Source organism: Tympanuchus pallidicinctus, unplaced genomic scaffold (genome assembly GCF_026119805.1).
Source record: "Tympanuchus pallidicinctus isolate F22 unplaced genomic scaffold, pur_lepc_1.0 scaffold22, whole genome shotgun sequence".
Taxonomy (NCBI): domain Eukaryota; kingdom Metazoa; phylum Chordata; class Aves; order Galliformes; family Phasianidae; genus Tympanuchus; species Tympanuchus pallidicinctus.
In genome coordinates this window covers 3,879,184-3,893,718 of record NW_026294739.1, presented here as the reverse complement: position 1 = coordinate 3,893,718, position 14,535 = coordinate 3,879,184, and the positions used below count along the sequence as shown (strand labels likewise).

Genomic DNA, 14,535 nt, shown 5'->3' with positions numbered 1-14,535 from the left:
CTCTAACAACAAAGTCATCATGAGCAAGTACTGACACTGTGACACTGGGCAGTTTTTCTGGGTCAGAAAGGAGAAAGACCACAGAAGTCCACAAAAACAAACCCTTGCTGCTACCCTCAAAGGCAATGATTCCAAAGCCAACCAAACAAAAGCAGTTACAGTTCACTCAAGTAAACACAGCCACTCACAACATGCCCAAACTTGAGGTATATTGGAGCCAGCAGGATAATTTCCTTCCAGGATAAAGCAAGACTTGGATCAGTAGTCACAGACAAGTAGCACCAGATAGGAAAGCTCCTGCATTTTGAAGGACACCCCGTTTTACTTCAACAAGGCAAAGCCTGTCAGAATGAGAACAGTGTGCTGTACTAATTAGAAAGGATTAATTGCCTTCAACTTCAGCTTTCAGAAAGCCTGGAAAGAAGGAAAAGCTGCACACATGCAGGACTCAACCAAATCCAGCTGCTTGTACTTGCAGACTAGAGTCTCCTAAAATGCCACAGTCACTATGGAGCCTGCCAGGGCAGCGCTCCCAAAACAGGCAGTTGCACAAACACACCAGGTTGTGGGTGCTTTACTCAGAAGATGGCACAAAAGGCAATTTTTCACATTTCGTATTGCACGAAGGTGCAATCTGCCTCCTGGCACAGCCTACAACAGATGTGGAGAATGGTGGAGAACTGAAGGTTATCCCATATGTAATTTTGTGTTATGGAATTTGAAAGTCATTGACGCTCAGTCAGTGCATCACTACACGTTTTCCTGGAGCATCTTGTTTAGTCCTCTTTATATTCAATCAAAGTGACCTGGGATGGAATGGATATTTGAGTTAATGAAGGCAGCAGGATGATATATAAAGTCTCAGGAAGTGGTTCTGTAGAGAGACAGGCAACCCACCTTGCCTTCATACCAACTTCACCCCAGCACCAACCACCAACCTGCAAGCTTAACACACAGGGCAATGCGAGGGACCAAGCTTTCACATTAGATGTAATAGAAAAACATTCTTTACTCTGCAAGTGTCTTTACAAATATATATTTATATATTTAAGCCCGTTTCAGGCCATAAAAGCCCATAAAAAACAACCAGTACCTTTTCAACAAGAGAAACTGTGATCCAGAAGTCTGAGGTGAAAGACTCCCAACACAAGGGCTGCTTTGGCACTTCTCTGAAGGCCTCTATTTAGCACATAAAACCATCTTAAAAATGACATCAGCCTTTTATCTGCAAGGGAGGGGCACCTTTTTTAACCCCTATCCCCTCCCATTTACTACTCTCCGAATGAGGTAAACTGGAATCACTTTTACATCATCACTTACTGCTTTAAAAAGGGAATATTGCATCCTGAAGACCAGCTTTTGCAAAACACATTCATGAATGGGTTTAAAACAAAAAACAAAAAGAAGATGCCGCTTGTGGATCCAACCACAGTGTGCTGTTGTCTCAAAATAGAAGTAGTTGATACTAAAAAGCTATTCCAGATACATACAAAGTACAAACACTAGAGCTGGTCAGAAAGATTCAGTTTCAATGTTTTTTAGAAGCAGGGAATTTTTTTCTGTAGTGTTTCTTTTTTGTTTTTTTTTGCATTAATTCCCCCACCCTCACTTCTCTACCAGTTCCATATACCCTTCCAAAAAATCACGTGTCTGTTGTAAGAGTGCAAAGTTCATCCAAACCTTGTGTTCAAGTTCACTATCACTACACTTTAAAAATCCTGCTGGCAAATAAAAAGGTCTCAATTTAACTTAGCAAAAGTGATATCTAGAAAATATTCAACATCAAGAGGTCTTATAAAAAAACTTCAGACTACTAAAGCATTCTAAGGCACGGTGTTTTGGAAGAAGTGCTTTCTCCCTTTAGTGTTGCTTTATACACATCACGTGTGCGAGTCCGAGTGATGCATGGAGCTGCAAATGTATGCCATGCCTTCTTCCCAATTGGTGAACTGAATCTTTTCCTGCAGTTTCAGACATAGGCTCCCAATGCTGCATGAAATTCAGTTAGACATTGCACCAGCTGCTGAAACTTGGGTCTTTCTTCAGGATCTAGGGCCCAACAGCAGGCCATCACAGCAAATCTGAAAGACAAAGACAAATGGAAGACATGAGAGCGCACTCCTGACAAACAATCCCAAGCCTGAAAACAAGAAATGATGTTTGGCACTAGAAAGCAAAAAAGAATTCTGCCTCTTCTGATATGTTATGCTGACTCACTCCTGCAGAAGACCGACACACTGAATGGCCAATAAATGTACTATGACTGGAGGTGTAGGTTTGATTTAGGATACGTCAGAGGCAATTCAGGAGGAACCAATACATAATTCACTGGAAATTGCTAAAGCATTTCTGTGATAGGTTTGCAGGAAGGGCATCTGGAAGAAAATGAGAGGCAAGAGGTGATGCCTGTGTTGCCTTCTTCCATTCCATTAAGATCACAATTAAACATTGCAAGTGCTGCTGTTTGAGCTCCACTACACAGAGCATTTCTATCTTCAGCCTTGCCAAGAGAACTGAAACTTCCTCTGCCTATAAAACCAGTGGCTTCTTACTGCAGCCCCCCAAAAAACTAAGCAGAAAGCCTCTAGCCTCTTGACCTCCTTCCTCTCATCTTGCTGATTAACACCATCTCATCAGCGTGTCAGAATAAGGAAGAGAGCTGGGTGGGAATTAAGGGAAACTCAACAACAAAAAATTTTAGTTTGCATTCCTCAAGGCAGGTCATTGTAAAGCTACACAAATACACAACAATCAGCATACAGGCAGATAAACAGGCAAGGAGGAGGAAGTCCTGGTCGCTTCATTGATATGGTTGGCTTAAAATGCTGGTTCCAACAGAGACATTTTACCCTGTCTCCAAAGACGTGCACTTACAGTTCATCAGGACAGTTGATTGGCTGAGCTATTCTATAGCCATCCTTTAAATATGCAGCCATCTCAAAGGGGTCGATATCGACGTAGGGAGTCTGTCCCAAAGTCATCAGTTCCCACAGTGTTACTCCAAAGGCCCACTGAAAAGGGAGCACGCAGAACACTTAACAAACCTAAGGAACATTATCAGTAGATTTTGAGCATAGGCTCAGAAGTACAACTCCTGGGAAAACAAGGATTTTATCTAAGCAGGCCTGGCACCTGGATCAGCATTCAACACAGCATTCAGCCTCTCCTACTAAGAGGAGCTTATGAGATAACTAAATATGACAAATAAAAATAATTGAACAATCAAACATAAGCATAGTGCAAATAAAACTGTTTACAACGTGGTATCAAGAGACCAAAGAAAAACAGAATATTCTGATACTGCACACTGAAGATTCGCAGCTGAGGATACAAGTGCCAAGAGCATAACAACTGCTTTTAAAAGAGGCAGAACTGCCTTTTCTTCCAGCCTTAACATCTTCTTTGCTTTAATGAAAAGAAGGCTTTGGTCAGAGGATTTCTAAATTGAGGGATGATGCCAGTGGTCACTAATGAGAAGCCCTGAGCTAGAGAATGGCAAGCGCACAGATCTGGCCTGGCTCTGAACTATCAGCAGTGGAGGAAGGCATGGGAGGATGCCTTTATTTGCAGTTAAGAAGGCTGACAAGCAGAACGCTGCAACTACAATAAAAAGCAATTCAAGCAAAACTATTTTGAGAATATAGCTACTTCTAAATCTATAAAGGAAGCACATGTGAATGACAAAAAAAATGGAGTCTCACGCTCACTACAGAGAGGAAATTAAAGTTCAACAGGAATTATATTTTGATTTTATATGCTTTGGCTGACTAGTACAACTGCTGGCAGAGGAAGAATGCATCAGAAAAGTTTCAAGCCAGGAAAGCTATTTTAAAGAAACGCATCCAAAAAAGCAAGCCCAGAACACACACTAACTGCATCTTAACAGACAACACCTAAAACTGTTTGCAACAGATTTCATCACCAATAAAGCTGCATGAAGTTGATATTTAAGACTGTTCCAAGTGAGAGGACAACAGCATGCTGGTTTTGAATTTACCTGGATACTTCTCAGAGTACCTGGGACACATTTTCTACACTCAAAAAAAAAAAAAATCTAACTTCACATGCTGTAAAATTCACTAGCCATACATGTAAAGTACAGAACTACATGTTAGAAGCCAATTGTATTACGCAGAGATAAAGGCAAATGGGAGTTTCGTGTTAAAATACTGCAGAATACAAGCTGAATTGCACTAATTTTTCTGAAACAGTTATGAGACTGAGATGCCTTCTTCCTAGCAAAATTGTACTGGCAGTGCTATATAAGCTTATTTCCAAGCCCATTTTTCACGAACAGCAAATGCTTTCACATTCCAGATTTCAAGAAGTGAGTAAGAAGAAATCAATGTTTCTACTGATCTCACTTGGTATTATAAAAACATGCACTTATGGGCAATTTCCATTTCCTTGTTTGTTTGGTGTAACAGAACTCCATATGAGTACAATGAGTACACAAGTATTTCTGGAGCACAGCCGACTCCTTTTTCTTTCAGTTTTTTTTTTTGTTTATAAGGCTTGAGGACAGAGAGAATGGCAAAGAGGAGGAACACAACAGAGCTTTTCACAAGTTTCCTAACATAGCCACTTCTAAGTAGATGACAATGTCTGGATGCAGCCTCTCTAAGGAGAGCATCCTTATCAAAGGAAACATCCCCTTAGAAGTGGTTCTGATATTACTACTCAAATCAAAGGCTGATAATCTTCAAGGACAGCAGAACTGTCTGTTCTGTTGTGCAGAATGCTGAGCAAGTAGTACAGTAGAAGGCCCCCGTGGATGCAGTGGCAAAGTTCAGGCACTAAGGAAGAAAAGAGAAGGTGGATGTAAGACAAAGCTGCCTGAGAAATACAGTGACGATGCCTGGGTATGCAGCAATGGAGTCTGGAAAACCAAAGCTCAAAGTGCATCAACACAAGGCCACTGATCCAGATAGTCTCAATGCTGAAAGGCCACAGGAGCTGGGGAAGGCAGCTGATCACTGGACAAAAGGCATCTTCAGGAGGTAAGGCACAGGGAACTACAGGCCAAGCTGTCAAACATCTGCACCTGTGATGGGCAGAGAGCACAATATGCAGGACACCACTGCACACGAGGCTTGAAAGTGACTGGGAACAGTCAGCATGGATTTACCAAGGGTAAACTGCAAGGTTAAGCTGACTGCTACTCAGCTAAGAGCACAGTGAACAGAGGGAGTCAGATGCAGGCTTACCTTCAGCAAGGCCTCTGAAACCATCTTCCATAGCATCTTAAAGATTAATTAGGGAGATGTTCTCATAAATGCAACTGGACTTCTGGATACATTTTGCTGTGATTAGCAGTACTAGTCTAACTAGCAGCTGGTTATAAGCACCACTGCTCAGGAATCAATTTGGTTTCATCTCCATTAACAAGTTGTACCCTCAGGATGTTTGTAGATGCTATCAAACTGCGCAGAGTCGCTGGGAGGCTGGAGGTCAAACCTTCTGCAAAGGAACCTCAAGGAACTGGAGAAATCGACCGAATCACAAAGTTCAAGAAAAGCAAATGCAAAATCCAACTTCTGAGATGGAAAAACACACGCACCAGGACAGGCTGAGGCTGACTACATGGAAAGTAGCTTTGTAGAAGAGGACCAGGTGGTCTAAGTAGATAAGTTGAATGTATCAGCAGTGTGTTCCTGAAGCAAAAAGACAACTGCATTCTACATTTCTATCGTGAGAGTAGCCAGTGGCTCAAGGGAAGTTATTTTCCCCATCTTTTCCCTGCCTGCCAAGTTCTTTGTTCACCTTGGTGCTTCCCAGTACAAGAGAAAACGCTGACAATTTCATTTGGTGATCAGAATTTCAAAGCCAATCTCTCCCAGAGTTGAAAGCTTTCAAGAAACAGCTCCCATCAATCTTTTGTGAACCACAGCAGACATCTACCAATACAGGTTTCTCATTGCATTTAATTCTCTCTTCTGTTGATACTTCCAAATAGGACAGGGTGCAACAGACAACGGTGCCATGCAAGAAGCATCTGCTTGGCCTTTAAATGATCTATCCTGCACAGGAAATGGAGGAAACAGGAGCAGAGCTGCTGTTCTGGATAAATCACTGCTATCTTTTCTCATCCTCCAACTGCTGAAAAAAGTTTTACAGGGAAAAATTGTCAAAAATAAATGCACACACTTAATTTACACAATTTTTTTTTTTTTTCCCCCAAGAAAAAAAGAACAAAACCAACTAACCAAACTTACCACATCACTAGCACTGGAAAATTCATTGTTAACCAGGCTTTCCAGAGCCATCCATCGAACAGGTCTGTTCTCATTATCTCCCAGGCAATGGTAGTCCATAGGAAATAAATCTCGAGATAGCGCATTGTCCGTGATCTTCACCTGAAGTGCATCATCAATGCTAATTTAAAAGAACAGAAGTATTTAAGCAAACTTGGCACTACAGTTTCACAGCCCACACTTATGCTCTACCTTAATCCCACCGAGGAATACTGATTGCACTCGTAACATTTCAGGGTTAGCACTGCTCTAGACTCAGACACACTTACTTTGTGGTTATCAAATACTACTTAAGGAAGTGTTTATTCTGTGCCAGCATGTAAGCACTACAAGTCTTAGATTAAATAAAAGCAAACATTTACAAATGCAGAAAAGTACAGCTAAAGCAAACAAACAACTCCCTTAATTATTATTGCTCCCTTGGAGATCCACAATAGAATTAAATTATTTTAGCTATGATACCTCTGTACCAATGAAGAGCTAAAGACTCAGGCTAAACAAGATCTAGCAGTATCTTGTTAAAGCAACCACAATCATCTGCGGCCTAAAGTCTTGCCCCTAATCAAGTTATGATTTGCTCTAATAAAATATTTATTCCCACAAACACTGCCTCAGCAAAAGATATGACTGTTGTCAGAAGCTGAACACTGACTAAGACTTGTTTGTAATCAACAAGAGATGCCTTAATTAGCACAGAGGAGCCTTTAGCAGATTTTTAATGGCATAAAGTTGCCTACTACCTTTCTGCCCCTCAGGGAGTGTGAATTAAGCTTTTAAAAAAAAGAAGTCAAAGCTCAATGTTCTCAAACACTTGACTTCAGAATACAGGCAAGACATTCATTCTGACATCTTGTGACAACAACATGAATATTGCAGGTTTTTTTTATTTTTAACCTAGCATTTGCTGTCCTTCCATTTTAGTCTAATATTTTCATAAGAAAAAAAAATAAATGCTCATTTTGTGTCTTTGCTGCTTCAGTGTCCCAGGTACCTTCTTATTTATCCCATATTTACACATTTTCAGGTCTGTTCGTTGGCCTCAAGATTTACAGACTAGGAAATTTCCGTATGCAATCACTCCTAAGTGTGCAGATGAAGTTCAGAGAGATTCCTAGAAGATCTGCCTATAAACAAGTACAGAGGATACCTTTCCAGTGACTACCGAGCTCTGACTTGTGTAATCTGCACGGCCATTCTAATTGGGCCCAAGACACTTGAGAAGGAAAGTATTTCACCCCTTCACAAACCTGCCAAGAGCACTGCAGTCTTGGCTCCCTTCCCATATTAGCACAGACACGCAGATCTGATACACTTCATACCAACTCCTCCCAGCTTTTCCCCACATGGAGATACTCTCAGGAATAAACCTTGGAAAGAAAGGAGTGGCAGATGACCAAAGCCCTTCATGGAATCCTGGCTACTGGCAATCTCATTTTTTTTTCTACGTAAGAAGTCAAAGCTAGTTCAAATGTTCTTGTACAGAACAAGAGGTCAGTAGCTCAGCTCCTGCCTGCATTTGCCATGGAAAAGGAGTGCCAGATGTACTATGAGTTGAGTTATATTGACATCACTCAGGATCATGCATATGGCAACTAAAACAAAGCTGAACTTTGCCCTACAAGGGCAGGGAGTAAAGTTGTCAGAATGCTCAACCTTGCACAGGAAGGACACAAGTAAAACAATTTGCTGCACTGAAATGAGAGGCTGTCACAAAGCAGCTTCCCTGGAGCACTACTTATGACGTTTGCCTTCTGGGCTATCACTTCTTTAATACATTCACCAGAGAGAAAAAGTAGTAAGAACAGATGAAAAGAACCTTTAAGAAACTCTATCAAACTGAGCATCCTCACATACTACAAGAGCCACAAAGGATTTTGCTAAGTGGCATCAGTTCAGAAGCACAAGGGATGGCTACAGGGGTAGAAGCTTCTGCTTTCTCTGTCCAACAACATCTGGTGCAAAAATCTATTAGCAAACTGCCAAAGAAGCTCCAGGTTACTATCAAAGCTTAAAGGAAGTCATTTAGGCTAGGTGAGCATTTGCAAAAAGTAAGGAAAATCAAAATCTAACACGAATCTTCCAGAATAGGATGTTCTGCACTCTTAAAAACCAAGCATTCTGTTCCACCCTATACCAAGAAGAAAGTTACACCAACAGAACTACTTGCACAAAACAGGGGGGAAAAAAAAGTGGCATGTTTTGAAGCAGAGATCAGGTTGGTTAAAGGAAATCCATCTTAGCCCTAGTTATTGACATAACACTGTTTGCACAATGACTCTGTCTTGTTTGGTACTTACACACAGTTTCTAGCAGCCAGGTCTTTGTGAATGACCTCCCGTCTGGCCAAGTAACTCATTCCACAGGCAATCTGGATAGCCATATGTACAAGATCCTGCTGGGAAATTGCCTGCAGGAGCACAGAACAACAATCAATACACAACAGGCTAACTTTTAATTTGTAGTCTAAGGGCCCTTCCCTCTCTCTTAACCTTTAGCAGCCGATGGTTTTCTAGCAGCTGATTACACACTACCATCTGCTGAAAACTTATGAAGATTCTTTAACTTTTTAGCTTTTTTTTTCCCCCCAGTTGACATGTCAGGGGCAAGCATTCCCAATTTGCAATTTTCCTCACTGCTGCATAGCTTTTCCTTGGATTAGCAATGAACACAGGCAAAAAATGTCACTTGTACCTGCTCGCCACACTTTCCCTTCCTTTTGTTTGGAAACCAGTGTCACAGTTACATAAAACTCTTGCATTACATTTATATCTTGGTTTCTCTCTTTCATTTCTACAGTATTTCTGAAGCTTCAGTGTGTAGGTAGATACAGCAGTTGCAAGGGGTTAAAATAAAGCAAATACTAAGCTAAATTAAGAAGCCAGTACATTACTGTTAACAGCTTCTTAATAAGAACTAGAAGAATACATTATTTCGGAGAACTCAAAAGTTTGTTTCTGTTACTTCCACAGATGCTCATCTTCAAATAAGTACAGCACCTAACATTCCAGTTTTTGGTACAGTAGGAAGCAAGGCGATACCACTGAGAGGCAACTCCTATTTGACGTAATGCAGATTACAAATGCCATTTCTGAATTCTTGGAAAGGGACATCGCTGTGCTGAATAGAGATTTATAACCCAGATTAAGTAGCAAAGCAAGTAAGTCAGTGTTGGAAGATCCTAGCAGCTTATCACAACTTATTGATCTCGCCTGAGAGTTTCAAATTTGGCACATAACAGGGGCAAATGCTGCCCTCAGCAAATCAGAATTCATTTTGGATTTAATTCGAAGAGGCAAACCAAGGTGAAGTCGAAGAGAAGGAAAGATAAGGCAACCCCAGCAGGAGGGATAGTCTTAAAATACAGACAAATTCATGGCTGAACATTTGTCCAACCATTTTGGCTGTAAGGATGTTTTTAAAACTTTATGCTCATCTAAGAATTTTCTTCCTTTTCGCTGCTTGTGAAACACACACAGTAAGTTCTATGGAAAACATAGTAAGGAGTTATGAATGCTGAAGAGCACCAACAGCAGGAAAACAAACCAATCCTCACAAACTATTATCAAGGTAAATAAGTACAATTGTTTTACTGTAAAGCAAACCCACAGCGGCACGTCCCACATTTAACAGAACTGCTTTATGCTTATTATGAAACAATGAACTACCATGCATTTAGGCATCATCTATTCTGCAAAAAACATTTCATTTAATCTGATATTTTTTTATGTACACAACTTTCTCCTGTGTATTGCAACTTGAACCCACTATCATATATCATTTCCTCTACTTTGTTAGATGTGTTGATATACCAGCTGCTACCCTGACCGAGACTTTAACTCAGCTGTACAGTCTCTCAATAGCTATGATAAAGGCAGCCAAGAACGTTTTCCTTGTATGAATCAAAATTACTACATGCTAAGGACCTGCTTGTCAGTTCTTTCACTGTCACAGGACAGGATGAATACTGCAGCTACTCCTTTTAAGGTACATATACAGACAACAAACCAGGATTTCTGAGTAAAAGCTGAATGGGCAGGAAGTGGCAGATTCCAGAGCTTACCTGAGGATTGTTGGCCTCTACCAGCTTGCACTGTCGCAAGAATAGTTTAAGGTTCCCCCAGTTCATGTATGGCAGCAGCACCATTGGTTTCTCTCCTTCTTCTATACAGACATGAGTGATAGGCAGCAGATTCCTGGAAGACAGGGACAGAAATCTCTTGTTTTACCAAGCTGTAACTTGACCTAAATCTTCTCAACACCTAAACATACTAACTGAAAGTAATTTAACATCAAGTAAAACCATTAGCTTTGTGTTACAGATTGCAGAGCACAAAGCCTCCAAGTAACCGAAGACACTGGGGAGGAAAAAAGGACAAAAAGCAGATGATGTTACTGTGGGGGCAGTGGCAGGAGATTTAGGTTTAGGTTTAGATTTAGGAGATATGGTTTAAAATTTCCATGAAACATTTTTAAGACACTATATTTTCTAGTGAAAACATAGTAGGAAGTTCCCAGTGAGGTTTGTTGTTGTTTGGAACTTGGAAAATTCACATTTTCATAACTCTGATAGTCAGGCATTACATCCATGAACTCTACACACATTTATCTCCATCTTCAGTAAGAGGTGCTAACAGCTTTTCTTCTGCATGATGTTTATCAAGGTGGGACATTTGAAGAGTTGTAAAAGGATAACACTCAATTTTGAATGGTGGGAGAGGAGTTATTTCACCTTGTTTTCATTTTAAAATACGTTTCCCCAAAACACTGCTATTCCTTTTGATACAATTCTGTCTTTTAAGCAAGGTCTTAACTATAATAATTCTTAGAAAGGCAGCTTCGAAATCCAGTGTGGCATTAACAGTTCCCTTTTAACTACTTTTTCACTTCCTTCACATGATCAGTGAAAAGGACAAACTATTACTAGCCATGGGACCTGATGGTGAGTGTTGGTTTCTTCTTTCCTGCATCCTTGCTGGCAATGAAGCTCTTCAAGAACAATTTCAGCCTACTGCATCATGTATAAAATGCAAGAAATACAAGACAGACTGGTAAATTAGCAAAATCAACCTGTGTATATCCTTACTCTCCTCATTATCACAGAAACATCACATCTCTGTGCAAAAAGAGCAGCGTAAGCCACTTTGCTTCTGCAGTAACTGAAAATGAAAGGAATGTCTGACTGCATGTCACTGCTCAGTCTGGCACACCAAAACCAAGACACAAGTATTGTCAGCTCACACAGGTGCTTCCAAACACAGCCTGGCTTACCTGTGATGAAGTCCTCTGAGTTTGCAACTTTCAGTCAGCATCATTGTCACCTGCACCTCTGAGGCTTGATCTAATGAAAAAAAAAAAAAAAAAAAAAAGAACCACAGATATAATTTTGGAAACAAACCAATCTATTATCTGAAATTCGGTCCAGATTATAAGTCAGCTAAGGTCATTTGTGCACAAACAGATCTTGTTTACTTTTTTTTAGTGCAGTTTAAAAACCCACACAAGCCAGCCAAGTTCTAGGGCATATTTCTGCTTAAACAAATGGGGTGAAGCTGAAAAGGAAAAAAAACACTCCAGGTGCTGACAGAATGTACTCTTGCTGCTTCCTGACAGCTTTTGGGTACGCATGAACCGCATGCATTGGCAGGATAGATGAAATCCTGCACCCAGGGCCTGCACTGCTGAAAGGGGGGAACCCACCAGGTGCTTCACAAAAGCACACAAGACACTGATTTGCTACTGAATCACAATATGGGCTTCTGCAGTTTACTTTCACATCGATGGAGACCATTCATTTCTAGAGCCACTCACTCAATGCTCTCTACTTGAAACACTTGACTCTTGGAACCCTAGAAACGTTTGCAGTTCTCTTCCTGACCTTTCCAAAGGAAAAAAAAAAATCACTGCTGCCAGTTGGCACCAAAGCATCTCTGATAACTCCAACAACCAGAACATCAACTAGACAGCAGCACTGTCTGCACTCCCTTTCCCCACAACCATTCTAGGGTCTATTTCTCTTTTTTTGCTGTCAAGGAGCAACAGGGAAGCGTAAAGTAATGCAATTGAGGGCTCTCGCAAACCCACCTCCTCTATATCTGGGTGCACTCCTCAGTCCTTCCTTCATGTTTCAACTAGCATTTGTGTGCCTAGGCAGCAAGCTAGCACAGGAAAGCAGCTCTCTCTGCCACATCAGGATGAATTTACATATCTCAGATGAGTCAAACCAACATCCTACTGCCCTGAGAAAGAGAGTAGAGAGGACGAGAGGACTCATGTACTCTTTATGGTCTTGCTTTCTTCCTCATAGCAGCTATAATGCCTCGCTGGACCCTTTCCTAATTGAACTGTAACCCTGCAAAGAACAACATGACTCTTGTCCGAATGACAATGAGTGGTGCAAGCAGGCAGTGTAAATGAGCACAAGGCAGGGAAAGAAAGCACAAGGTCTAAAGGGAGCGTGTGGCCTCCCTGTCAAGAGGATGGCAACCTACTAGATGGGCTCTAACTGTAATTAGAAAAACCAACAACTTCCTAGATCTGCTGCAAGTGCAGGCAGCTTTGGGCACAACACAGCCCTTTTGATGAACCTAAGAAGGGTTGGTTCATCAGAAGAGAAATCATGTAACATGTGAGTTGCAAAATATCAACAGGATTGAGATACCTTTTCTCTCCCTGGCTTAGGCAAAGTATCTTGAGACGAACTACTACAGAGGCTCTTCCACTGTGTTAGCTTGGGAGGAAATAAAAAGAAGGCATGCCTTCCTAGAAGCATCCAGATGCTCAAAAAGGAGGAGATTGGGAAACTGACATTACAAGTTCAGATAGAGATCTTGGGCAGAACCACTGAACTCTAGCTATGCTTTGAAACCCCTAAGAAGCATCAGCCTCCAAGGACCAAGACCACAAATTTCTGAAACATAAGGCTATAAGTGTCATTACATCAACAATTACGGCTTTGATGTAGTATGAGATGTACAAAAATAGTGATTTCCTTCTATTCGATCATAAATATGTATGAGGGGTAGGGAATTAATAGGTTCTTGTGAGAAAGGAACCCTCACACAAGCATTCCTTCAATATCTCTCAGCTGAAACCCATCAACTGCATGACAGAGAGAAGCTCCTACCTACTGTGCAGCAACAGAGCTCAACTGAAATCAGGGTTTTATTCGTGACAAATTTCACATGAAGGAGACAGACTTCTGAGGGTTGTAAACAATTGAAAAGAAGCAAGAAATGAACATGAAAATGAATTTATATAGCTTTGAATGGCTGAACCATCCAGGCACTATAAAGGGCAGGAACTAAAAAATAAAGGCACAAAAGCACATTATAAGAACCTGGAGGAACTGCCAGCAGACTACTCGCATAAAGCTTCCATTTTAAATGCATGAACCACTCACTGAAAAAGAGCATAGCCTCTTCATCCACGTATAGTGAAGGGCTGAAAGAGATTAATAGGTGTGAGGTTAGGTTGATGAACATGCTTGTATGCTCTGTGGCTCTGTGCTTGCTTAACTGGTTTGCTTTTAATTGCAAGATCCACCATGTAATAATTTGAAGAGCTAAATTGGAGATTACTTAAAACTGGCTTGGAAAAAAATCTACAGAACAAGTTAATCTGGTTTGGACAACACACCTCTTCACAGTAATGCTGTTACAGGCAATGCTGTCCTGCTGATGCCTTTCCCTTTCCATCACCAGGGTGTTTTTCAGCAGGTCATTGCTAGGCTTCATTGGTATTTTTCAGCTCAGAGGAACTACTACAACCCAAAGGATGACTGACTCCAGTTCAAGTACATATGGAAATCTAAACCTTATCTCATGGAACAGTCCCAGAATCAGCATTGTGTTTTCTTATCAATACTATTTCCTTGTTTTCTGTATGGAAAAAAACTTCCACAACACCAACCAAACCAACACACAAAGAACAAACAATAGCAGTAGAACACTAATCCTTCTCTAACTTAGATCTATGCCAATATAGGAGAACCACACAGTATTATTATTGTGGCTTCATTAGATATAATTCAAAACAGAACATAAATCATCACTTTGAACATTTCTTTAAGTGGTTCCAGTCAAAAGGGGTCAAAAATTAGAAAAAAAAAATTGAAGTAATGCTATTCCAACAGTCCCTATAGAAATGAAAATCAGTTTTACAGCCATTTTCTTGGGTTACACAACACAAAGTGCATTTAAACTCATTTATTAGATTACATCCCTTCTGAACATCCAGCAGGCAGGTCTTCAAATGACGAAGGTGAACATGCTAATAAAACATT

The 14,535-nt window shown here is 40.7% G+C and overlaps 1 protein-coding gene across 2 annotated transcripts in view; it reads right to left on the bottom strand.

Moving 5' to 3' along the window:
- Positions 1-991: 991 nt before the first annotated feature.
- RYK (receptor like tyrosine kinase) overlaps positions 992-14,535 on the bottom strand; it is a 50,501-nt gene continuing 36,957 nt past the window's right edge. For both annotated transcript variants that reach the window (XM_052685986.1, XM_052685987.1), the window contains exons 10-15: positions 11,523-11,592; positions 10,315-10,447; positions 8,552-8,661; positions 6,216-6,375; positions 2,875-3,011; positions 992-2,081 (exon numbers count right to left, since the gene is read on the bottom strand). In XM_052685986.1, coding sequence (XP_052541946.1) covers positions 1,970-2,081; positions 2,875-3,011; positions 6,216-6,375; positions 8,552-8,661; positions 10,315-10,447; positions 11,523-11,592 — 722 coding nt within the window. In that variant the 3' untranslated portion in view covers positions 992-1,969. The remainder of the gene's footprint in view (positions 2,082-2,874; positions 3,012-6,215; positions 6,376-8,551; positions 8,662-10,314; positions 10,448-11,522; positions 11,593-14,535) is intronic.